This window comes from Echiichthys vipera (genome assembly GCF_963691815.1).
Source record: "Echiichthys vipera genome assembly, chromosome: 4".
NCBI classification, from domain to species: domain Eukaryota; kingdom Metazoa; phylum Chordata; class Actinopteri; order Perciformes; family Trachinidae; genus Echiichthys; species Echiichthys vipera.
Window position 1 is genome coordinate 31391439 of NC_139829.1, and position 24552 is coordinate 31415990.

Genomic DNA, 24552 nt, shown 5'->3' on the forward strand with positions numbered 1-24552 from the left:
GTTTTTGTGCGTCTTGTCGACTGTTTTTGAATCTTTTCATCGACCAAATCTGCAGTAAACACTCCACCTCCGCATCACACCAACGTGAACCTTTCACCGCCATTGTTTGAAATGTCCGCGCATGGTCCCTCCTTCTTTTTTCTATGTCCCACCAGGCGCACAGGAAATGACCTCAGAACCGCCGTAGGCCTCGTGCTCGTACACGTGCAAACGTGCTTTAGAAAAGCCCACCTCTCCCAAACGGGCCGTGGACGGCAAGTGTGCCGCTCCTAGACGCGGTACGGTTGCACTCACACTGGTCAAAGGAACTAGGCTTTAACCGTAAAACCTGTTTGGCGCGGTACGGAAGGACAGTGCGAGTGCGCCCTAAGATCTTTCCGATGATTTTGTTGTATTGTACGCTGTCGTCACGTTATTTGCACCCTGTGGTGCCAGAGCAGTAACCCTGTAACACCACGGGAGAGCTTCCTGTTCACATGATGCTCTATGAATATGATCTAAAAAAAAAAAAAAGATATTATATGGACTCAACCATAAGTAATCTGTTCTTTGCACATTATTACAGTACTTTTGATATATATTTATTACTACTGTAAATTTGGTATTTTATTTATATAGTTATATATTGTCACAACCTGGCTCAACAGTATTTGACAGAAGAGGGAGACCACACATAGTCTGTAAATAATTCAAAATGTTTTAATTAACCAAAGGAAATAAGTAATATAATTCAGTATCAGTTGTCCGTATGTGTGCAGTGTGTGTCTGTGTGTGTGAGAGTTTAAGTGTATGTATGTGGAAACAATAAAAAAACAAATAATAATAATGTCAGTCAGGAGAGGGAGTAAGAGCGTGATCACACTGTCCTTTTGGCCGCGGCTAAAACCGGTTTTTCAGCTAAAGTCTAGTACCTTTAAGTAGTGTGAGCGCACCCGCTCCGCGCTCAACTGGGGCCAGCTGGGCCGCCACGGCCCGCTTGAAAGAGGTGGGCTTTAGCGGAGCCGTTTGCACATGTACGAGCACGAGCGTGCGCACGTGTACGAGCACGAGCACGAGCCCTACGGCAGTAGCGTTATGTCCGCCTGTTCGGACATGTAAATAGAAGGAGGGACCATGCGCGGACATTTAACAACAACAACAATGGTGGTGAAAGGTTCACGTTGGTGTGATGCGGAGGTGGAGTGTTTACTGCAGATTTGGTCGGATGAAAAGATTCAAAAACAGTCGACAAGACGCACAAAAACTCTGAGGTCTATGGAAAGATTTGTAAACAAAGCCACACACACGCGATCAATGCGTGTGACGTGTTACGGCGTGATGGCGTATGGACAGCAAGAAGCATTGGCCAAGGCCCAGGTAGTGTGAGTACAAACGGGGCTGGGGCGCGGGGGGGAGAGGGAGGGGGGACAAGTACCCTAAAGTCCGGGTCTCGGTCCGGGAGGACAGTGTGAGTCCGCCCTAAGAGGATCCTGCAGGTGTGCTTTATAGCCCCCTGAGCCCGGCCTGCTCAGGTGTGCTGCGTCTCTGATGGCGTAGCTCCTCCCACCAACCTCCTGAAACAAAGCAAACAAACAGCCAACAAGAGGACCGAGCAGGACCAACGCCAGGGTCATCACAATATAGACTGTTTTATATTTCTGTTTATTGTTGTTAAATATGTTGTTTTTATAGCTGGAAACAATTTCCTCCTAAGTTCTGATGAAGAGTCCGTGTCTTCCACATGATGGTAACTTAATATTCAGTATTATATATATAATATTCATATATCAGTGGATGACATGATCACGACGCCTGCACATGTGTATCTGGCAGGTGAAGTCCACACCTGGACATCATTTGTCCGTCCCAGCTGATGCGTCAGGACCGGGCTGTTACACAGGAGGTGTGTGTGTGTGTTCATACTGTAGCAGACTGCTGTTGACTTCAGGTGATTTAAGAAGATCAACATGAGAGTTAAAGGTACATTTAAGTATTTATTTAAATCAAATTAAATGTAATGAAAGAAATGAACGTGTAAGTGTCCCTCTAAGATCCAGAGTGAGTGAAACCTTCACTGTGCAGGAATCAAAGGCCGTGACTGCGACTGGATGCAAACGTCGTGTGTTCACTTCCGTTTCCTGTCTTTAAAACGGTGCGGGCTCCAGAAACTGAGGACCCTCACGCAGCTTTGTTCGTGTCTGCACACACTGACCCCCAGCAGCCGCCCGCTGCTTCCTGCCTCCGCTAACAATAGACAGCTTGACTCTCCAGAGCGCTTACCAAGCAAAAGGCCCTGTCACAGTCAATGAGTATTAATGCTAATGGGTTCGATTCTGCTGATACATGTGAACGGCCGACCGGCACGGATAAAGATAGAAACCAACACAGTGACACTGTTCAATACCCGGTGTTACAGTACTTAAGATATACAGGGTGCCCCAAAACATGTATACACACTTCAGCAGCTGATGACTCACTTATATTAATATATATATGCACGTTTATACACTTACGCTATGAGAGCTAAAAAAGACGCTGAACTGAGAGCAGCTATTGAACGTGAACGCGTTCAAACACCAGGGGGATTGTTTGGTGACGTGTGTGATTGTGATTCCATTGCTCGGCTGTGTCTGAACGGACGTCAGTTTGAGAACATTCATTCATTCATTCATCTTCAACAACTGTTTTGGAGACTGACATGAAAGCACGTATCACTCTGCAGTTACTGTCCTCAACAAGCATCAGGTGCTGCTGTGAGCCCCTCTCTACGGTGGCCCTGAAGTGCAAATCAAAACATTTATTCATTCATCTTCATCCTCTTGTCCCTGTCGGGGTCGTGGGGGGGCTGGAGCCGATCCCAGCTGACATGGGGCGTGAGGCGGGGTCCACCCTGGACAGGACGCCAGTCTATCACAGGACACACAGAGACGAACAGAGACAGACAACCATTCACACCTACGGGTGATTTAGAGTCATCAATGAACCGAACACCTGCACGTCTTTGGACTGTGGGAGGAAACCGGAGAACCCGGAGAAAACCCACGCAGACACGGGGACAACATGCAGACTCCACACAGAAGGGCCCCAGCCGGGATTCAAACCAGGAACCCTCTCGCTGTGAGGCGACAGTGCTAACCACCCTTCATGTTGATATCCAGCTGTTAAGTCTGACAGGGGGAGAACACGACACAAACTTTTCCTTTAGTGCTGTGGAATCAAAATGATTCCTTGTTTCTGTAACAACAGTCAACCCTGGCAACCAGCAACGCCCAACGCTATTGGCTGCTACCATGGAAACAGAACGGGACAGAAAGTCAGTGTCAAACCTGTCAAAACCAAATTGAAATATCAATTCAGAATTTTTTTATGGAAAAGCAATACTTTCATTCTGTTCCCCTCAAAGGGAAGGTACTAGACGGGCCTGCTGCGGTCCAGACCTGTTGAGCAACTGAAGTCGTACATCACAAGTTTTAAACGGCCCGTTTGGGAGAGGTGGGCTTGTACAAGCACGAGCGTGCACACGTGTACGAGCACGAGGCCTACGGTGGTTCTGAGGTCATTTCCTGTGCGCCTGTTGGGACATAGAAAAAAGAAGGAGGGACCATGCGCGGACATTTAAAACAATGGCGGTGAAAGGTTCACGTTGGTGTGATGCGGAGGTGGAGTGTTTACTGCAGATTTGGTCGATGAAAAGATTCAAAAACAGTCGACAAGACGCACAAAAACTCTGAGATCTACGGAAAGATCTGGAAACAAAGCCACGCATCGCCATGACGTCATCAATGCGTGTGACGTGTTACGGCGTGATGACGTATAGGCAGCAAGAAGCATTCTCCGAGGCCCAGGTAGTGTGAGTACAAACGGGCCTGGAGGGGGGGACAAGGACCCTAAAGCACGGGGCACGGGACGGAGGCACAGTGGGAGGGCGCTCTAAGTGTCCTCAGTTCCCAAACTCTTACTGAGCGTTAAAATGAAAGGTGCTGTAACACAGAGGTAAACGTTTCCCAGTCTCAGATGTTTTAGCACCTGTTGCAAATTCAAAACGAGTGAATATTTGCATAAAAGCACTAAAGTTGATCAGTTTGAACATTAAATATCTTCCTTTTTATTGTGTTTAATGGAGTTTAGGTCGAAGAGGATTTGAAAACCACTGCATTCTTTCCAACGTCCCCGCTTCGATCGAGGGCGTGAAGGGAATTTGAGCACCTTGTATTCACGGTGTCACGCGTTCAAACGTCTCTCAGAGGGAAATGAAGCATCTGTTAAATATCATATTATCATAAATCAGTGAGAGGTGTCGTTGGGAGGACTTCTGTCAGTCATGGATGCACATCTCTGCGCTTTACTCTCTGCAAATCAACTTAAAGCGCATTTGAATGAGTTGGGCGGTTCTTGTGTGTGTGTGTGTGTGTGTGTGTGTGTGTGTGTGTGTGCGTGTGTGTGTGTGTGTGTGTGTGACTCCTCCATCACCACAGCTCCTCTCCTCCTCTCCTGTCCAGGCATTTGCACGTGACCCGGCCTCCACCAATTGCCTCGCGGCGGCGCAACTTTGGCGATAAGGGAAGCGCAGTAAAGAGCGCGCGCACTGAGGGAGTTTCACTGTGAGATCTTCAATGGTCAGCATCACACACGCGCGCCGCACCTCCGCCCCGCAGCAGCCTTATCACCACCATCATTATTAATATTAATATTAATATTGTTATTAATATTAAAGCCAGTGCGCGTGCGGATTTGCCCTGGTCCTCGCGCTCCCGTCGCCCTCCGCAGCGCATGAGAGGCTGCAGCTTCACCTGCGCTCAGCTCTGAACCATCACACACTCACCAGTGCCCGGCGTCCGGCTGCGGGTCCAATGTTGGGAGACAAGGCTCACGGTAAGTGCCTCTGCTGTCCGGTGCCGCTCTGCCGTCCGCGTGGTGCGTTCAGGGCCCGCGCGTGTCCCGGTACATCTGCCTTTCTCCTGTCAGGGAATTTAAACCCAGTAGATCCAGAAAGAGGTCCAAACAAAGGCGGAATAACTCCAGATTATCTCCAGATTAACTCCAGATTAACTCCAGATTAACTCACCTGGTGTTTCATTATTAAAATGAGCGCGTGCTTATATTACTTTAAAGAGGCAGATGAAGTTTGACCCCGTGCGCGAGCGGCTCTCAGCTGAGGCGCGTTTTTAATTTTAGCCTGTAAAACGTTTTAAAATGACGCCGTTGATTATAAAAAGTTCTTAAATATAAAGTGAAATAATAGAATAGAATAGAAACATGTAATAATGTAATAATGTAATAATGTAATAATGTAATAATGTGACACCGGGACTTTAATGATAATTAAAAACTGACTTTGTGAATAATAATAAAATAGAATCATGTAAAAAAAAAAAACTCATAATAATAATTATTATAATAATAATGATGATTATTATAATGATAATGATAGTTATAATAATAATAGTAGTAGTAATTATGGTTCTTGTCTCGCGGGTGATGTCGGTCTCGCGGCCTGCTCTCGCGCCGCTGCTCGCTCGCGCTCTCTCTGTTCTTCAATTTAACTGAACTCCGTGTTTTTAAAGAGAGGAGGCGGAAGTGTGGGCTCATTTAATATGATTTAATATATAATATAATATAATATAATATAATATAACATGATAGAAGAGAGGAGGCGGCAACAGCGTGGACTCATTTATTATAATACAATATGATTTAATATAATTTATAACATCATTTAATATGATTTAATATAATTTATAACATCATTTAATATGATTTAATATAATTAATAACATCATTTAATATGATTTAATATAATTTAAAACATCATTTAATATGATTTAATATAATTTATAACATCATTTAATAAGATATGATATAACAGAATAGAGTAGAAGAGAGGAGGCAGCAGCGTGGACTCATTTATTATGATTTAATATATAATATAATAATATAACATAACATAATATAATATGATATGATACAATAGAACAGAATAGAATATTATAACATAATATAACATAATCAGAATCAGAATCAGAATCAGAATCAGGTTTATTGCTAAGTATGTTGGACATACAGAGAATTTGACTCCGGCTTATACTTTTCTCACAGTTTCCAAACATTTAACAGGACAAACCTAAACATAACAATAACAATAACATTTACATAACAATAGCAGAACAATAACAGAACAACACAGAACAATAATTTAAGATAAAAAATAGAGGTAATGTTAAAAATAGGTTAACAAGTAAATATGAGAAATTTAAAATTGAAAGATAAAATAATTGTGTAAAGTAAAGTGACCAGGCTGTTATAAATATCTTTGTTATGTTATTTACAGTGATATACTGTAGGTGCATTAGGTGCATGTGTCTTTGGCATGTGTGTGTGATGTGTCGGGTGGGGTCAGTTGTTCAGCAGTGTGACGGCCTGGGGGTAGAAACTGTTTTTGTGTACAGAGTTCTGTAACGCCTGCCAGAGGGGAGAAGTTCAGAGAGGTGATGTGCAGGGTGTGATATATAATAAAATATAACATGATAGAATAGAGGAGGAAGCAGCGTGGACTCATTACAATATCATAACATTTATAAGATAATGTAATAGAAAATAACATAATAAGATAGAATATAACATAACATCATATATTATAATATAATATGTTATATTATATTATAATAGAGTGGAATAGAGTAGAGGAGGCAGCAGCGTGGACTCATATAATATAATTTAATATAACATAATATGACATAATATAACAGAAAAGAATAAGATAGAATAGAACATAATGTAATAGAATATGATAGAATAGAACATAATGTAATAGAATATGATAGAATAGAACATAATGTAATAGAATATGATAGAGTAGAGGAGGCAGCAGCGTGGACTCATATAATATAATTTAATAACACATAATATGATATAATATAACAGAAAAGAATAAGATAGAATAGAACATAATGTAATAGAATATGATAGAGTAGAACATAATGTAATAGAATATGATAGAATAGAGGAGGCAGCAGCGTGGACTCATATAGAATAATATACCATTATAACATAATTTAGATGTTCTATTCTACTCTATTCTATTCTATATTCTACTTTATCATATTCTGTTCTATTGTGTAATATTATATCTTATTCTTTTCTATCATAATCTACTCTATTATGTTATTAATGTTATTATATCATATTATATTATATGAGTCTACGCTGCTGCCTCCTCTATTCTACCATATTATAGTAAATAATGTTATAAATGATATTATATTATATTATAAAATGTATTAATACAAGAGCTCCTCATTTATAACATAATAGAATATGAAAAAGTCAAATATAGAATATAATATAACGTCATATATTATAATATACTATAATTAAATAGAATACAGTATAATATATCATAATCTAACAGAGTAGTGTGTATGTGTGTGTGACGCTGCGTCCCCGCTCCGCCGACACATCACCGACCCACGGGCACGCGCTCAGCTCCACGGGCTCCATCTTTGCTTTTCCCATCACATGTCACTTTTCCACGCGCGCTCATAAAGGCCTCACGTGTCACCTGTCCACTTCCACGCGCTGGAGTCAATAAATCAGGTGTTTTAAAGGAGACTCATGGCGCGTGCTGCAGATTCAGACAGTTTTTATTTGTCAGTCTCGCGCAGTTTGAGTTTGGAGGATGAAGTTTGGGCCCGACTGCAGATCAGAGACTCTGAACCAGGACTATCAGATACATATATATCATATATATATATAAATATATATAAATATATATTTATATCTATATACACACAGAGAGGTCCGGTCACAGAAGGGCCCGGAACACCAGGTCCCGCGTGCGTTAGTGTGTCACATGCTGTTATATGTAAATAACAGAAACATAAACATATTATAAAACATTCACATTTTGAGTGTTGCAGTTCACAGACACACACACACACACACACACACACACACACACACACACACACACACACACACACACACACACACACGCACACACACACACACACACACTCCCTCTCATGAAGTGCTGCATTTCTTTAAAAAGATAAAATAATTAAAAAAGCTCCTTGAAGGATCTGGGTCCGGGTCCGTGCAGGGTCTCCTCTGGGTCCGTGCAGGGTCTCCTCCGGGTCCGTGCAGGGTCTCCTCCGGGTCCGTGCAGGGTCTCCTCTGGGTCCGTGCAGGGTCGCCTCCGGGTCCGTGCAGGGTCTCCTCTGGGTCCGTGCAGGGTCTCCTCGGGATCCGTGCAGGATCTCCTCGGGGTCCGTGCAGGGTCTCCTCTGGGTCCGTGCAGGGTCTCCTCGGGATCCGTGCAGGATCTCCTCGGGGTCCGTGCAGGGTCGCCTCCGGGTCCGTGCAGGGTCTCCTCTGGGTCCGTGCAGGGTCGCCTCCGGGTCCGTGCAGGGTCTCCTCTGGGTCCGTGCAGGGTCGCCTCCGGGTCCGTGCAGGGTCGCCTCTGGGTCCGTGCAGGGTCGCCTCCGGGTCCGTGCAGGGTCTCCTCCGGGTCCGTGCAGGGTCCCCCTCTGGGTCCGTGCAGGGTCTCCTCCGGGTCCGTGCAGGGTCGCCTCCGGGTCCGTGCAGGGTCGCCTCCGGGTCCGTGCAGGGTCGCCTCCGGGTCCGTGCAGGGTCCCCCTCTGGGTCCGTGCAGGGTCCCCCTCCGGGGTCCGTGCAGGGTCTCCTCCGGGTCCGTGCAGGGTCTCCTCCGGGTCCGTGCAGGGTCTCCTCCGGGTCCGTGCAGGGTCTCCTCTGGGTCCGTGCAGGGTCGCCTCTGGGTCCGTGCAGGGTCCCCCTCTGGGTCCGTGCAGGGTCGCCTCCGGGTCCGGACTCGAACCGCGGTCCGCCCGTTAGTGAACTATGCAGAGTCTTTTGACTCCGGAGACATTTTGACCCACAGTCAAAAGACTCTGTGATTTATTATTAATAATAATAATAATAATAATAATAATAATAATAATAATAATAATAATAATAATAAATGATTCATAATCAAACAAACGTGTTTTCAGATTCACATCAGAACAGAAAAGATCAAAAATATTGTTTTTCTATAATAAATAAAACATTTCTGAGTTCACTCCAGTGGAACTGAACGGGACTGGATCAACAGGCTTTAATAGAAAAAGGCTTTTCATATTTTTATATTTTTATACTTTTATATTTTAATTGTTTATATTTATTCTTATAGTTTTATATATATCTTTATATTTTTTTATATTTTCGTTTTTATTTTTTTTATTTATCATCAATCAATGAATCCTGCATAAAGTAAACTGATGATTTATTAATATAACCGTTAAATAACCTCCCGGTGCAGCTCCCGCACACACAGCCCGGTGCACACACACACACACACACACACACACACACACACACACACACACAGCCCGGTGCTGCTCACACACACACACATACACACAAACACACACACACACACCCGCACACAGCCCGGTGCAGCTCACACACACACAGCCCGGTGCACACACACACACACACACACACACACACACACACACCCCCGCACACAGCCCGGTGCACACACACACACAAACACACACACACACACACACACACACGCACACAGCCCGGTGCTGCTCCGCAGGGTCGGACGCGTTCACTTTGATGCGCAAACATTTGTTCTATTATTTAAATTTCTTATGAGCTGAGCTCAACTATTATTATTATTATTATTATTATTATTATTATTTAGAGTCACATATTTTAAAGGGTTCATGTTTGGAAACATTATGTCATGAACAGAACTTTCATTAGGCCTCGTTATAAATCACTCTCTTCATCCTATTATTAATATTATTATGAATATTAATATTCATAATAATATTAATATTAATATTAATATTATTCCTATTTCGATACATATTAATCTCATTATTGCTGTTGTTATCATAATTTCAATTAAATCAATAAATAGCCCAGACACATAACTGACAGGTTTTCATTTCTTATTAACTTTATCCATTATATTATTATTATTATTATTAATTATTAAACATTATTATAATTATGATGCGTTAAACGTGTTTGAATGAAGCCTTAGAGCCGACACGTTCATATTCCTGCTCATTGTGACGTCCAGAATATTAGATATTAAATATTAAATACGTCTCTAACTCACATTAACTGTGGCTTCACTTATTATTATTATTAATATTATTATTATTATTAATATTCTGATTCTCCTTCACATAAATGTGTTTGACCGTGTTTCAGGGTTGTTCTGACCCCGGACCTGTTCTTTTTATATTTAAATATAACTTTGATGTGTTCTACCTCATCTTATTAATACTTTTTATTATTATTATACTTATTAATAACTATTAATTATACTTATTAATAACTATTAATTATACTTATTAACTAATAATTATACTTATTATCGCTCTGTCTGATTGTTAATGTCGAGGATTCGTGCTGTTTATCTCTTTATTGCAGCGCTTTGGGGCAACTGAGGTCGTTAGCCTGCTGTATTTGCATTACACAGTGTGTGTGTGTGTGTGTGTGTGTGTGTGTGTGTGTGTGTGTGTGTGTGTGTGTGTGTGTGTGTGCACCAGGTGTGACGTTGAAGGTTATGGAATACACGTACGACGATGACCTGGAAGAGCTGTGTCCTGTGTGCGGAGACAAAGTGTCCGGGTACCACTACGGCCTGCTCACCTGCGAGAGCTGCAAGGTACACACACACACACACACACACACACACACACACACACACACACACACACACACACACGGACTAGCACACACACACACACACACACACACACACTCACAGACACACACACACCTCTTATTATCTATGATTTATGCGGGTAAGATTGGGAGGCAGTAGCTCAGTCGACTGAGGTGACTTGGCTGGGAACCGGAGGGTTGCCGGTTCGAGTCCCTGTGTGGACCATGAATGGAGCTTGGACTGGTGGCTGGAGAGGTGCCAGTTCATCTCCTGGGCACTGCCGAGGTGCTGTTGAGCAAGGCACCGAACCCCCAACTGCTCTGGGTGTTGATCCATCGGCAGCCCCCTCGCTCTGACATCTCTCCATTAATTGCATGGATATAGGTCCTGTGTGTGTGTGTGTGTGTGTGTGTGCGTGTGCGTGCGTGCGTGTGTGTGTGTGTGTGTGTGTGTGTGTGTGTGTGTGTGTGTGTGTGTGTGTGTGTGTGTGTGTGTGTGTGTGTCTAGATGTGTTATTTCCCAGTTGATGGTGATTTTAAAAATGTATTTCTTACTTTAAATATCTTCCATTGATGCTAATTTCTCTCTTTTTATTAGATTCATATAAAAAATGGTATTTTTATTAAGTTTTAGTCATTTTTGCCCAAGTTTTAGTCATTTTTGCTTTAAAAAAAGGACCTTTTTAGTCACAAACTCTCGGTAAAAGGAGCGTTTTGTCCAAAGACGGAGCTGTAAATAATAATCTGGACGTTTATGAATCATGTGATGGCGTCTCATAAACACACGAGGGTTCACTCACTGTGTGTGTGTGTGTGTGTGTGTGTGTGTGTGTGTGTGTGTGTGTGTGTGTGTGTGTGTGTGTGTGTGTGTGTGTGCGTGTGTGTCTGTGTGTGTGTGTGTGTGTGTGCGTGTGTGTGTGTGTGTGTGTGTGTGTGTGCAGGGCTTCTTTAAGAGGACGGTGCAGAACAACAAGCGGTACACGTGTGCGGAGAACCAGGAGTGCAAGATCGACAAAACCCAGAGGAAGCGGTGTCCCTTCTGCCGCTTCCAGAAGTGCCTCAACGTCGGCATGAGGCTGGAAGGTAGGGAATCGAACCTGCACCTGTTATAATACTACTACTAATAATACTACTAATAATAATAATTATTATAATAATATTAATAGAAGGTAGGCTGCTGCTGTTACACACGGGACGTTCACCTTCAGCTGTAATAATAATAATAATGATAGAAGGTAGGGAATCGAACCTGCACCTGTCATAATAATATTAATAATAATAATAATAATAATAATATTAATAAAATATTTTAACATGATTTTATTGGAGAAAATGAGAATTTGGTCACAAATATTCAACAAACGTAGTTTTTCTTATTTTATTTCCCACCTGCAAAAATAACAAAATAAAATAAATAATAATAATTATATATATGCACATGAATAAATATAATAATAATAATATTCAGATAATGACGTCAGCTAAATAATTGTTGTAATAATAAAAATAAAAAATAATAATAAATAATAATATTCAGATAATGACGTCAGCTAAATAAAAATATGTTTATAATAATAATAAAAAAAAAAAATAATTAAAATAAAAAAAAAATAATTATATATATACACATAAATAAATGTTATAATAAAATAATAATATTTGGATAATAACATCAGCTAAATAATTGTTGTAATAATAATAATAATAATGTTATCACAATATTCATGATATTATTTTTTTATTTTTTATTATTATTTTTTTAATTAATTATATTCAGATAATGACATCAGCTAAATAATTGTTGTAATAATAAAAATAAAAAATAATAATAAATAATAATATTCAGATAATGACATCAGCTAAATAATTGTTGTAATAATAAAAATAAAAAATAAAAATAAATAATAATAATATTCAGATAATGACGTTAGCTAAATTAATGTTGTAATAATACTAAAAAAAAAATAATTAATAATAATATTCGGATAATGACGTCAGCTAAATAATTGTTGTAATAATAAAAATAATAATAATAATAAATCATAATATTCGGATAATGACGTCAGGTAAATTAATGTTGTAATAATAATAAAAATAAATAATAATAATAATAATGTTGTCACAATATTCATGATATTATTTTTTTATTTTTTATTATTTTTTTAATTAATAATATTCGGATAATGACGTCAGCTAAATTAATGTTGTAATAATAAAAATAAAAAATAATAATAAATAATAATATTCGGATAATGACGTCAGCTAAATAATTGTTGTAATAATAAAAAAATAAAAATAAAATAAATAATAATATTCGGATAATGACGTCAGCTAAATTAATGTTGTAATAATAATAAAAATAAATAATAATCATAATAATGTTGTCACAATATTCATGATGTTATTTGGGAGAAAAGCAAAAGCAGCTAAGTATGGATCTAAATATTATATATTTATATTTTATATTTCATGTATTTCTTTTTTCTCATTGTGCATTTTGTAATAATGTTGTAATTATAATAATAATAATAATATATTTCATCTTAAAGTTTTTCTTATTTACTTTCCCCAGTGCAACAATAACAAAATAAATAATAATAATTATATATATATACACATGAATACATGTTATAATATAACAATAATATTCAGATAATGACATCAGCTTAATGAATGTTGTTATTATAATAATAATAATAATATTAATAATAATAATAGAAGGTAGGGAATCTCACCTTCAGCTATAAAAATAATAATAATAATAATAATAATATTCAGATACTGACGTCAGCTTAATGAATGTCGTAATAATAAATAATAATAAAAATAAATCATATTTCATGTCGTTCTTTTGCATCGTTGCACATTTCTCGTTGTGCATTTTTTATCCACGAACAGGAAACAGGAAGTGGGGATCGTGAGAGCGAGAGCGAGCTCTGCTTTAACCCCCACGCTGTAACTCGACGCTCTTTTTCTGCGTGTTTTTGTTTCAAACTCGTTTTCCACTTGAACCATAAAGTGAGCAGTAGAAACCTCCTTCGCCCGCCGCTCACACACGTGGGCTGGGGTTGATTCCCAGACGGCGGTGCAGGAAAGCACCTGCTTCCGTAGCAGAAAAGGACACATTCTTGACCGACTGATAAAACCCCCTGTTTTAAATCAAAAGCTCTATTTAGACTACGCGAAGGAGTGGAGCTGCACGGGCTCTGGGGATTCTTTCAGCCCTAAAAAGGGAAGCGTGCACGATCAACACGTGGTATTCACTCTGCGGGGAGAGTCGGGGGCGCGGGGGACACGCAAACTCTGGTTTCATCCATAACGCTCATTAAGGAGGTTTCTCTAAAGTGATCTTAATGCAGGAGACGAGAGTCGAGTCTGCGTTTCATGTGTTCAATCAATCTGTTTTCCACCTCTTGTCTCTTTGTGTGACAGCGGTGCGCGCGGACCGCATGCGTGGGGGGAGGAATAAATTTGGCCCCATGTACAAGAGAGACAGGGCCTTGAAGCAGCAGAAGAAGGCTTTGATACGATCCAACGGGTTCAAGCTGGAGAGCGCGGCGCCCCTGCCGGCCTCCCCTCTGCAGACTGACTACAGCTTCACCGGCACCTTGCACAACCTGCCCACCATCTCGAAAAGCCTGCTCCCCTCCACCCCGAGCTCCATCACCCCTACGGACTACGAGGCCAACCTCTACGGACCCCCGTCCCTGGGCATGGCCATGCCCCTCACCGCTCAGTACCAGTATACAGCCTTCCCCGGGAGGGTGATCAAAGCGGAGTGTCCCGACTACACCAGCTCCCCCGAGTCTCTGACAGGATACCCCTACCCAGAAATGTACCCCTCGGCCTCTCCGCAGCCGCCCAGCCTGCCGCCGCTCGTGCTGGAGCTGCTGCGCTGCGACCCGGACGAGCTGGTGGTGCAGAATAAGATCGTGGCCCACCTGCAGCAGGAGCAGAGCGGCCGGGGCCGGCTGGACAAGCCCAGCACCTTCAGCCTCATGTGTCGCATGGCGGACCAGACTCTCTTCTCCATAGTGGAGTGGGCTCGGAGCTGCATCTTCTTCAAGGAGCTCAGGGTGAGTCTCAGGCCCTTTGTCCCGTCCTCACGCTCACACTGGGACACATGCACACACACACACCACACGATTCGGAGGATAAGGTCACATTTTCACATGTGTTTCATACAAAACTGCAGAACTGTCTGGACTATGAGGCGTGTCACACATCAACGCTCTTTTACACTCCTAAACTATCCATAACTGTTTGTTTGACATCCTACAAATAGTGATATTTATGTGTTGTTACTTCTGTCAAAGAGTGAAATTGCTGCCAACCCCCCAAACCTGCATCCTCATGTGTTTGGACCACAGACATGTTAAGTCACGAGACACGATACACTGTTAAAACGCTTTCCTCCAGCCGTCCCATTCATTTCCTATGGAGGAGGCGTTAGCGCCCTGTGTAGCGGCGCGCACCGCTCAGATTAGCCTCTCTGCCGCTGCGCTCAAAGCTCAAATCAGTCGAACTTTGACCTTTCAAAAGCTCGACCAATGAGATAGAAGCTTTGAGTGTGACGTTTATGTTTCCTAGGCAACCAAAGAGCGACATCAAGCCGGTTAGAAAAATGTAGCCTCTGTGTTTCACTCTCAGATCAGTTTGGAGACGTGAGACGGAGAAAATCTGGAGAAGTTTGAGCAGTTTGAACCGATCAGAGTTGGTTTCTTTGGTGGATTGAAGTGAAACAGAAGTGACTGTTGAGTGTCAACAAGCTCCTAGAGGGCTCTTTAGCACATGTTTTGGCTCCTAGAGGGCTCTTTAGCACACGTTTTGGCTCCTAGAGGACACTTTAGCACATGTTTTGGCTCCTAGAGGGCTCTTTAGTACATGTTTTGGCTCCTAGAGGGCTCTTTAGCACATGTTTTGGCTCCTGGAGGGCTCTTTAGCACACGTTTTGGCTCTTAGAGGGCACTTTAGACCACGTTTTGGCTCCTAGAGGACACTTTAGCACATGTTTTGGCTCCTAGAGGGCTCTTTAGCACACGTTTTGGCTCCTAGAGGGCTCTTTAGACCACGTTTTGGCTCCTAGAGGGCTCTTTAGTACACGTTTTGGCTCCTAGAGGGCTCTTTGGCACATGTTTTGGCTCTTAGAGGGCACTTTAGCACACGTTTTGGCTCCTAGAGGGCACTTTAGTACACGTTTTGGCTCCTAGAGGGCTCTTTGGCACATGTTTTGGCTCTTAGAGGACACTTTAGCGCATGTTTTAGCTCCTAGAGGGCTCTTTAGCACACGTTTTGGCACCTAGAGGGCTCTTTGGCACATGTTTTGGCTCTTAGAGGACACTTTAGCGCATGTTTTGGCTCTTAGAGGACACTTTAGCGCACGTTTTGGCACCTAGAGCGCTCTTTAGCACACGTTTTGGACGAGTAAATTCATGTTACACAAAGGGAAAATATCCTTTACCCACATGTTGTTTCTGAGCTTTGCCTCCACGCTGTTAGCACGTCACACGCTTCAGTCATCTGATTGGTTGGTTTGGCCCGTATGTTGGTGACGGACAGATGGTTTATCCAATCAGAAACCAGGATTTTCGCCCCTTCCCCAAAAGATCTTTAAACCCGAGTTCAGATGGATCTGCTGAGTCAGGTTTAGGAAGACGGAGGATAAACGTATTGTGTGTGTGTCAGAGTTTCCCTGGGAGGTTTAGAAACAGTCGCACCAGGTTTGTGAAGAGGCAGTTTACGAGCTAACCGTTGTTTTTATGCTAACATTGATTTCGCCGTTTACCGGGTCTCTGCGCCCGACCACGCGGTGAGCCCAGCGCGTAAAGTTGATCATGTGACGGCCCCTTTACTCAGTTACGCTGCACCTCAGCTGTGGCTCTGCACCGGTGTTGTGGCGTATTCAGCCCCCCTGCCGGTAAATGCCCCCCCCTTTGCAATACATCATTGGAAAGCTACGGTTGTCCTCTTTAAGGCACACCGGGGCTCAATAGAGTCACATGTACAGCTTTAGAGATATTTAACAAAAACAAATGCGCACTACAGAGGACAAACATGACCTGCTGGGTCTCAGGTGACCTGTCCACCTGTAGGAGCAGCTCATACACAGGTACCCACATTAAAAACACACTTTTGAACCTTTGAAGTGCAGGAAAAGCTGGGGTTATATTCAGGAAACACTGAGTCAGACACATTCAACCTGCTCCAAAGATCCATTTAACTCATTTATTTAATTCTGGCTGCAGTTTATTTCCACAGAACACAGAAAAAGGTGTTTTGTGTTCGCTGTTATCAGAGTTTGTGATTTTAAACTCTTTAAAACAGTTTAAAGACTGTAAGGAACCAATGTCCTGACCGTTACCGTGGGTTACCTGTGTATGAGCTGCTGCTATAGGTGGAAACAACAGCCTCCTGATCCAGAATATCACCTTTAATACGGCAGGGCTGCTGAATACGGCACCACACCAGGTCTAAAATAATCCTCTCTCGTTTGCGACGCGTATTTTTTGTTTCGCTCCGTTTGTTACTTTCTCTCCCTTTCTTTTAATCACTACTTCCCCTTCTCACCTCGAGACATCTGAGGGCGCCCTCCCACTGTGCCTCCGTCCCCTGCCCCGTGCTTTAGGGTCCTTGTCCCCCCCTCCAGGCCCGTTTGTACTCACACTACCTGGGCCTCGGAGAATGCTTCTTGCTGCCTATACGTCATCACGCCGTAACACGTCACACGCATTGATGACGTCATGGCGATGCGTGGCTTTGTTTCCAGATCTTTCCACAGACCTCGGAGTTTTTGTGCGTCTTGTCGACTGTTTTTGAATCTTTTCATCGACCAAATCTGCAGTAAACACTCCACCTCCGCATCACACCAACGTGAACCTTTCACCGCCATTGTTTTAAATGTCCGCGCATGGTCCCTCCTTCTTTTTTCTACGTCCCAACAGGCGCACAGGAAATGACCTCAGAACCGCCGTAGGCCTCGTGCTCGTACATGTGCGCATGCTCGTGCTCGTACATGTGCAAACGTGCTTTACTAAAGCCCACCTCTCCCAAGCGGGCCGTGGACGGCCAGCTGGCCGCAGTTATGCGCCGAGCGGTTGCACTCACACTGGTCAAACGCACTAGGCTTGACCTGAAAAAACCTGTTTTGGCCCGGTGCAGAAGGGCCGTGTGAGTGCGCCCTAAGGTCCTGATTTAGCATCATGTTGTTCAATAAATCAGCTGTTTAAGGAGGCGAAAAGATTCGAACGCTCCTGTTTTCCTGCTTCGGTGTGTTGGTCTTGATGTCCGTGTCACATCTGTGTCATCGTGCGTGTGTTTGGGAATTACTGAATCAAAAGTGGAAATTTCTATTTAAAAAGACCAAAACGCCGTCACGTCTCCTCTCAAACGGCGGTGAAAGCCGGACTTATTAACACTGGCTGTACCTTTTTAAATAGCTTCTCCATCAAACATGCTGCAAATCAAAAAATAAGCTCCTGAATAGAAAAAATAGGCCTTTGTTGTGGTGATTACCCGTCTCAAGTCAAATCTAACACCAACACTGGCAGGATAACCATTAACACCGGGCTACTTTTGAATAGCTGAGTTTATCCGTGAAGGTCGTTAATGACATTAAAATGGTTTGAAAGGGAGGTTCTGTGTGTCATTGTGTCCCGTAACATTAATAATCACCCGCTTCAGCGAGGACTCGTCACCTCGTTCTTCCTTTCTCCCTGTTTTAAATGTTACTTTTTGTCAATAACAGAAACGTGGTTACGTAACATTTTCCCAAGGGGGGAGCGGTCGTGAATTAATAGTCTCAGGGCGCACTCCCACTGTGCCTCCGTCCCGTGCCCCGTGCTTTAGGGTCCTTGTCCCCCCCTCCAGGCCCGTTTGTACTCACACTACCTGGGCCTCGGAGAATGCTTCTTGCTGCCTATACGTCATCACGCCGTAACACGTCACACGCATTGATGACGTCATGGCGATGCGTGGCTTTGTTTCCAGATCTTTCCGTAGACCTCAGAGTTTTTGTGCGTCTTGTCGACTGTTTTTGAATCTTTTCATCGACCAAATCTGCAGTAAACACTCCACCTCCGCATCACACCAACGTGAACCTTTCACCGCCATTGTTTGAAATGTCCGCGCATGGTCCCTCCTTCTTTTTTCTACGTCCCAACAGGCGCACAGGAAATGACCTCAGAGCCGCCGAAGGCCTCGTGCTCGTACACGTGCGCACGCTCGTGCTCGTACACGTGCAAACGTGCTTTACAAAAGCCCACCTCTCCCAAACGGGCCGTGCACCCGCTGTCCGCAGTTATGCGCGGAGCGGTTACACTCACACTGGTCAAACGCACTAGGCTTTACCCGAAAAACCTGTTTTGGCCCGGTGCGGAAGGACAGTGTGAGTGCGCCCTTAGGAGCGTCATCGGTGCTCGTGCCTGTACATGTGCATCTGTGCTTTCCTGAAGCCCACCTCTCTCCACCGGGCAGCGGCCGGGAAGTGTGTCGGGCCTTGGCACGGATCAGTTGTAGTCACACTGGTCAAACAATCTAGACTTTAGCCGTCATTCATGCTTGGTGTGAGAGCGCCCTTAGGTTATGTACTTAACCAGACCGTCCTCATTCACTGTTCCTACATATTCATACGAAAAGTAATGCGCTGTAATTTGTTATTAATGTAGAAATTACATCTGAAACAAAGAAGGAACTCCGGTGACATAGTACAAGATCACTAAAGTCTGTAAAGGTTGTGGTATCTAACCATTTTAAACCAGACCCAGCCCTGTTAATGTCACGTGGGTGAGTTACATAACAAACTCATTTACAGTATATTTTACTTAAAGTTGTACTTTAATGAAAACAATGGTGGTGTATCATATGACCCACTTATGAAACAGGGTGTTCTTGTGCTTTTTTCGTACGTTTAACAACGAAAATTTGTATTTATTGTGTGATTCCCCACAGTGAAAGCATGTGACGTAGAGGCGTGAGGCGCTGTGTAGCGAGGGTGGGTGTCACGTAAAACACAGTACTTTAAGCCAGGGGGGGGGGGGGGGGGGGTGGCTCAGCTCCCGTCCATAGTGAACCAACCCACGGCCTCTTTTCTGATCCTAACCGAGTGTTTGTCACTCTCCGTCACCTTTTGGCTGCCAGTCATGTTACGTTGTTTTTTGTGTGTTGTAGCACTTCCGGTCTAGCTTATTTTGACTTTCGGTCCGTCAGCTTGTTTCTTTTCAAAGGAATTTCTATGAATTTTTGTGCATAATTTTACGCAGGAGGGTGAGAAGTTCAGTCATCCGTGAGGAACTCGGAGTAGAGCCGCTGCTCCTTTGCCTTGAAAGGAGCCAGTTGAGGTGGTTCAGGATCATCTGGTAAGGATGAACCCTGGGCGCCTCCCTAGGGAGGTGTTCCAGGCACGTCCAGCTGGGAGGAGGCCTCGGGGAAGACCCAGGACCAGGTGGAGAGATTAGATCTCCACACTGGCCTGGGAACGCCTCGGGATCCCCCAGTTAGAGCTGGTTAATGTGGCCCGGGAAAGGGAAGTTTGGGGTCCCCTGCTAAAGCTGCTGCCCCTGAGACTTGATCCAGGATCAGAGGCTGAAGATGAGATGAGATGTTCAATGGAAGTGTAGCCTACAAAAACAGATGTTTGCATTGTGGCAACTGGGGCAGATAAGACAGTATACTCTTGGATGTGACGATGCCACAGCTCTTCAAATACAGTTACACTAATGAGGAATGAGGAGTAGTGCGGTGGAATAAGCCTCACTCTGAGCCTTGTGAGGGCACTCATCGTGGGCGGCCGTCTTTTCCTCAGCTGTCCGCACTCAAACACACGTTGGGATAATGATTTGACATCCATCAGTGTCCCACTCCATCATCTCCATCATCTCCTGCCCTGTGATTGTGCCACGGACACACTGGGGTATTGGACGGTTCAGATGATTTAGCAACACGCCGGAGGAATCAATACTGTCGTTGTACGGCTGAATTCATCCACAGCTCCGAGACAAACCTGTGCGGACTTGGTTACACAACAATGAAAGGATATTACCTTCCTGTGCAAGTCATGATACAATGTGCTGACAAGCAAACATCTGTCAATCCACGGTCAAACCGATTCCACCGAGTTCAACGTGTGACGAGAGGCTGGTTCTGGCCTTGGCGAGATTTGGTGGGATTCCTTCCTGTCTGTTGATCAAATCGGGTTTATTTACTCAGCTTCAGTCGGAGCAGGGCTGCTCACTTGTGTCAGTCCTGGGACCGCCTCAGGCTTGGGTATGTGCGGCTCTACTGCTGCTACATGCTCATAATCTGTTTAACACCGTGTTTCATCAGGACTCTTCACACCTGGGGTGTCTGTTGAGCAGAGCCTGATCCACAGAGAGCTGGATCACTTGTCCATGTTTGAAATTCTTGTAGGGCGTTGTCTGGTGACTGTTTGGATTCTCTGTTTGCACCAAACTGGCAACATAGTGAAGCAGATGTGTCCTCGTACAAAGCTGCAGAGTGGCGTTTTAAAGTATGTGTAAAGCTGCACAGCACGTCCCAGATCTACTGTGAGCACCACACTGACATGTGGCACATCAGAGTTTCCTCTAGTTTAACATGGTTTGACAAAAGAAAGTTAAAGGAATCAGGGTTTTTATGTGTTTCCACTGAAGTGAATCGCCTGAATGTTCTTTTCTTGTTGTGCCAGTCGGTGTTTAATTGACTTTAATGATGAATCAGCGTTAACACAGTTTCACAGTTTCACAGTTTCAGTTTCGTTTTCCCCGTTAGGAGTGGAAACTTAAGCAAAATGACAAGAAATTTAAGCAAAAATTACTAAAACTTAAGCAAAAATTACTAAAACTTAAGCAAAATGACTAAAACTTAAGCAAATTGACAAGAAACTTAAGCAAAAATGACTCCAATTTAAGCAAAATGACTTAAACTTAAGCAAAATGACTAAAAATTAAGCAAAAATGACTCAAATTTAAGCAAAAATAACAAGAAACTTAAGCAAAATGACTAAAACTTAACTAAAATGACTAAAACTTAAGCAAAAATGACTCAAATTTAAGCAAAATGACAAAAAACTTAAGCAAAATGACTAGAAAATTAAGCAAAATGACTAAAACTTAAGCAAAATGACTAAAATTTAAGCAGAAATGACTAAAATTAAGCAAAAATGACTAAAATTTAAGCAAAAATGACTAAAACATGAGCAAAATGACAAAAAATTTAAGCAAAATGACTAAAACTTGAGCAAAATGACTAAAACTTAAGCAAAAATGACTAAAACTTAAGCAAAATGACAAGAAACTTAAGAAAAAATGACTAAAACTTAAGCAAAAATGACGAAAACTTAAGCAAAAATGACTAAAATTTAAGCAAAAATGACTAAAACTTAACTAAAATGACTAAAACTTAAGCAAAAATGACTCAAATTTAAGCAAAAATGACTCAAATTTAAGCAAAATGACAAAAAACTTAAGCAAAATGACTAGAAAATTAAGCAAAATGACTAAAATTTAAGCAGAAATGACTAAAATTAAGCAAAAATGACTAAAATTTAAGCAAAAATGACTAAAACATGAGCAAAATGACTAAAATTTAAGCAAAAATGACTAAAACTTAAGCAAAATGACTAAAATTTAAGCAAAATGACTAAAACTTGAGCAAAAATGACTAAAGTTTTAGCAAAAATGACTAAAATTTAAGCAAAAATGACTAAAAATTAAGCAAAAATGACTAAAACTGAAGCAAAAATGACTAAAATTTAAGCAAAAATGACTAAAATTTAAGCAAAAATGACTAAAACTTAAGCAAAATGACTAAAATTTAAGCAAAATGACTAAAACTTGAGCAAAAATGACTAAAATTTTAGCAAAAATGACTAAAATTTAAGCAAAAATGACTAAAACTTAAGCAAAAATTACTAAAATTTAAGCAAAAATTACTAAAACTTAAGCAAAATGACAAGAAACTTAAGCAAAAAATGACTAAAACTAAAGCAAAATGACTAAAACTTGAGCAAAAATGACTAAAATTTAAGAAAAATAACTAAAATTTAAGCAAAAATGACTAAAACATAAGCAAAAATGACTAAAACTGAAGCAAAATGACTAAAATTTAAGCAAAAATGACTAAAACTTAAGGAAAATGACTAAAATTTAAGCAAAAATGACTAAAATTTAAGCAGAAATTACTAAAACTTAAGGAAAAAGGGTTAGGGTTAGGGTTGGGGTTAGGGTTAGGGTTGGGGTTAGGGTTGGGGTTAGGGTTGGGGTTAGGGCTGGGGTTAGGGTTAGGGTTAGGGTTGGGGCTAGGGTTAGGGTTAGGGTTAGGGTTGGGGTTAGGGTTAGGGTTGGGGTTAGGGTTGGGGTTAGGGTTGGGGTTACGGCTGGGGTTAGGGTTAGGGTTGGGGTTAGGGTTGGGGTTAGGGTTGGGGTTAGGGTTAGGGTTAGGGTTGGGGTTGGGGCTGGGCTTAGGGTTAGGGTTGGGGTTAGGGTTAGGGTTGGGGTTAGGGCTGGGGTTAGGGTTAGGGTTGGGGTTAGGGTTGGGGTTAGGGCTGGGGTTAGGGTTGGGGTTAGGGTTAGGGTTAGGGTTGGGGCTGGGGTTAGGGTTAGGGTTAGGGTTGGGGTTAGGGCTGGGGTTAGGGTTAGGGTTAGGGCTGGGGTTAGGGTTAGGGTTGGGGTTAGGGTTGGGGTTAGGGTTAGGGTTAGGGTTGGGGTTAGGGTTGGGGTTAGGGTTAGGGTTAGGGCTGGGGTTAGGGTTGGGGTTAGGGTTAGGGTTAGGGTTGGGGTTAGGGCTGGGGTTAGGGTTAGGGTTGGGGTTAGGGCTGGGGTTAGGGTTAGGGTTGGGGTTAGGGTTAGGGTTGGGGTTAGGGTTGGGGTTAGGGTTGGGGTTAGGGTTAGGGTTAGGGTTGGGGTTAGGGTTAGGGTTGGGGTTAGGGCTGGGGTTAGGGTTGGGGTTAGGGTTAGGGTTAGGGTTAGGGTTAGGGCTGGGGTTAGGGTTAGGGTTGGGGTTAGGGTTAGGGTTAGGGCTGGGGTTAGGGGTTAGGGTTAGGGTTGGGGTTAGGGTTAGGGTTGGGGTTAGGGCTGGGGTTAGGGTTAGGGCTGGGGTTAGGGTTAGGGTTGGGGTTAGGGTTAGGGTTGGGGTTGGGGTTAGGGTTAGGGTTAGGGTTGGGGTTAGGGTTGGGGTTAGGGCTGGGGTTAGGGTTAGGGTTGGGGTTAGGGTTAGGGTTAGGGTTAGGGTTAGGGTTAGGGCTGGGGTTAGGGTTAGGGTTGGGGTTAGGGTTAGGGCTGGGGTTAGGGGTTAGGGTTAGGGTTGGGGTTAGGGTTAGGGTTAGGGTTAGGGCTGGGGTTAGGGTTAGGGTTGGGGTTAGGGTTGGGGTTAGGGTTAGGGTTAGGGTTGGGGTTAGGGCTGGGGTTAGGGTTAGGGTTGGGGTTAGGGTTAGGGCTGGGGTTAGGGTTAGGGTTGGGGTTAGGGTTAGGGTTAGGGTTGGGGTTAGGGTTAGGGTTAGGGCTGGGGTTAGGGTTAGGGTTGGGGTTAGGGTTAGGGTTAGGGCTGGGGTTAGGGCTGGGGTTAGGGCTGGGGTTAGGGTTGGGGTTAGGGTTAGGGTTGGGGTTAGGGTTAGGGTTAGGGTTGGGGTTAGGGCTGGGGTTAGGGTTAGGGTTGGGGTTAGGGTTAGGGCTGGGGTTAGGGTTAGGGTTGGGGTTAGGGTTAGGGTTAGGGTTAGGGCTGGGGTTAGGGTTAGGGTTGGGGTTAGGGTTAGGGTTAGGGTTAGGGCTGGGGTTAGGGCTGGGGTTAGGGTTAGGGTTGGGGTTAGGGCTGGGGTTAGGGTTAGGGCTGGGGTTAGGGTTAGGGTTGGGGTTAGGGTTGGGGTTAGGGCTGGGGTTAGGGTTAGGGTTGGGG

General features: G+C 43.3%; 1 protein-coding gene across 1 annotated transcript in view; it reads left to right on the plus strand.

Moving 5' to 3' along the window:
* Positions 1–4829: 4829 nt before the first annotated feature.
* The window catches only part of nr5a1a (nuclear receptor subfamily 5, group A, member 1a), a gene marked incomplete at both ends in the record, with an annotated part of 36924 nt that continues 17201 nt past the window's right edge, over positions 4830–24552 (plus strand). The window contains 4 exons of the mRNA XM_083913139.1: positions 4830–4851; positions 10551–10669; positions 11610–11751; positions 14101–14744. Coding sequence (XP_083769265.1) covers positions 4830–4851; positions 10551–10669; positions 11610–11751; positions 14101–14744 — 927 coding nt within the window. The remainder of the gene's footprint in view (positions 4852–10550; positions 10670–11609; positions 11752–14100; positions 14745–24552) is intronic.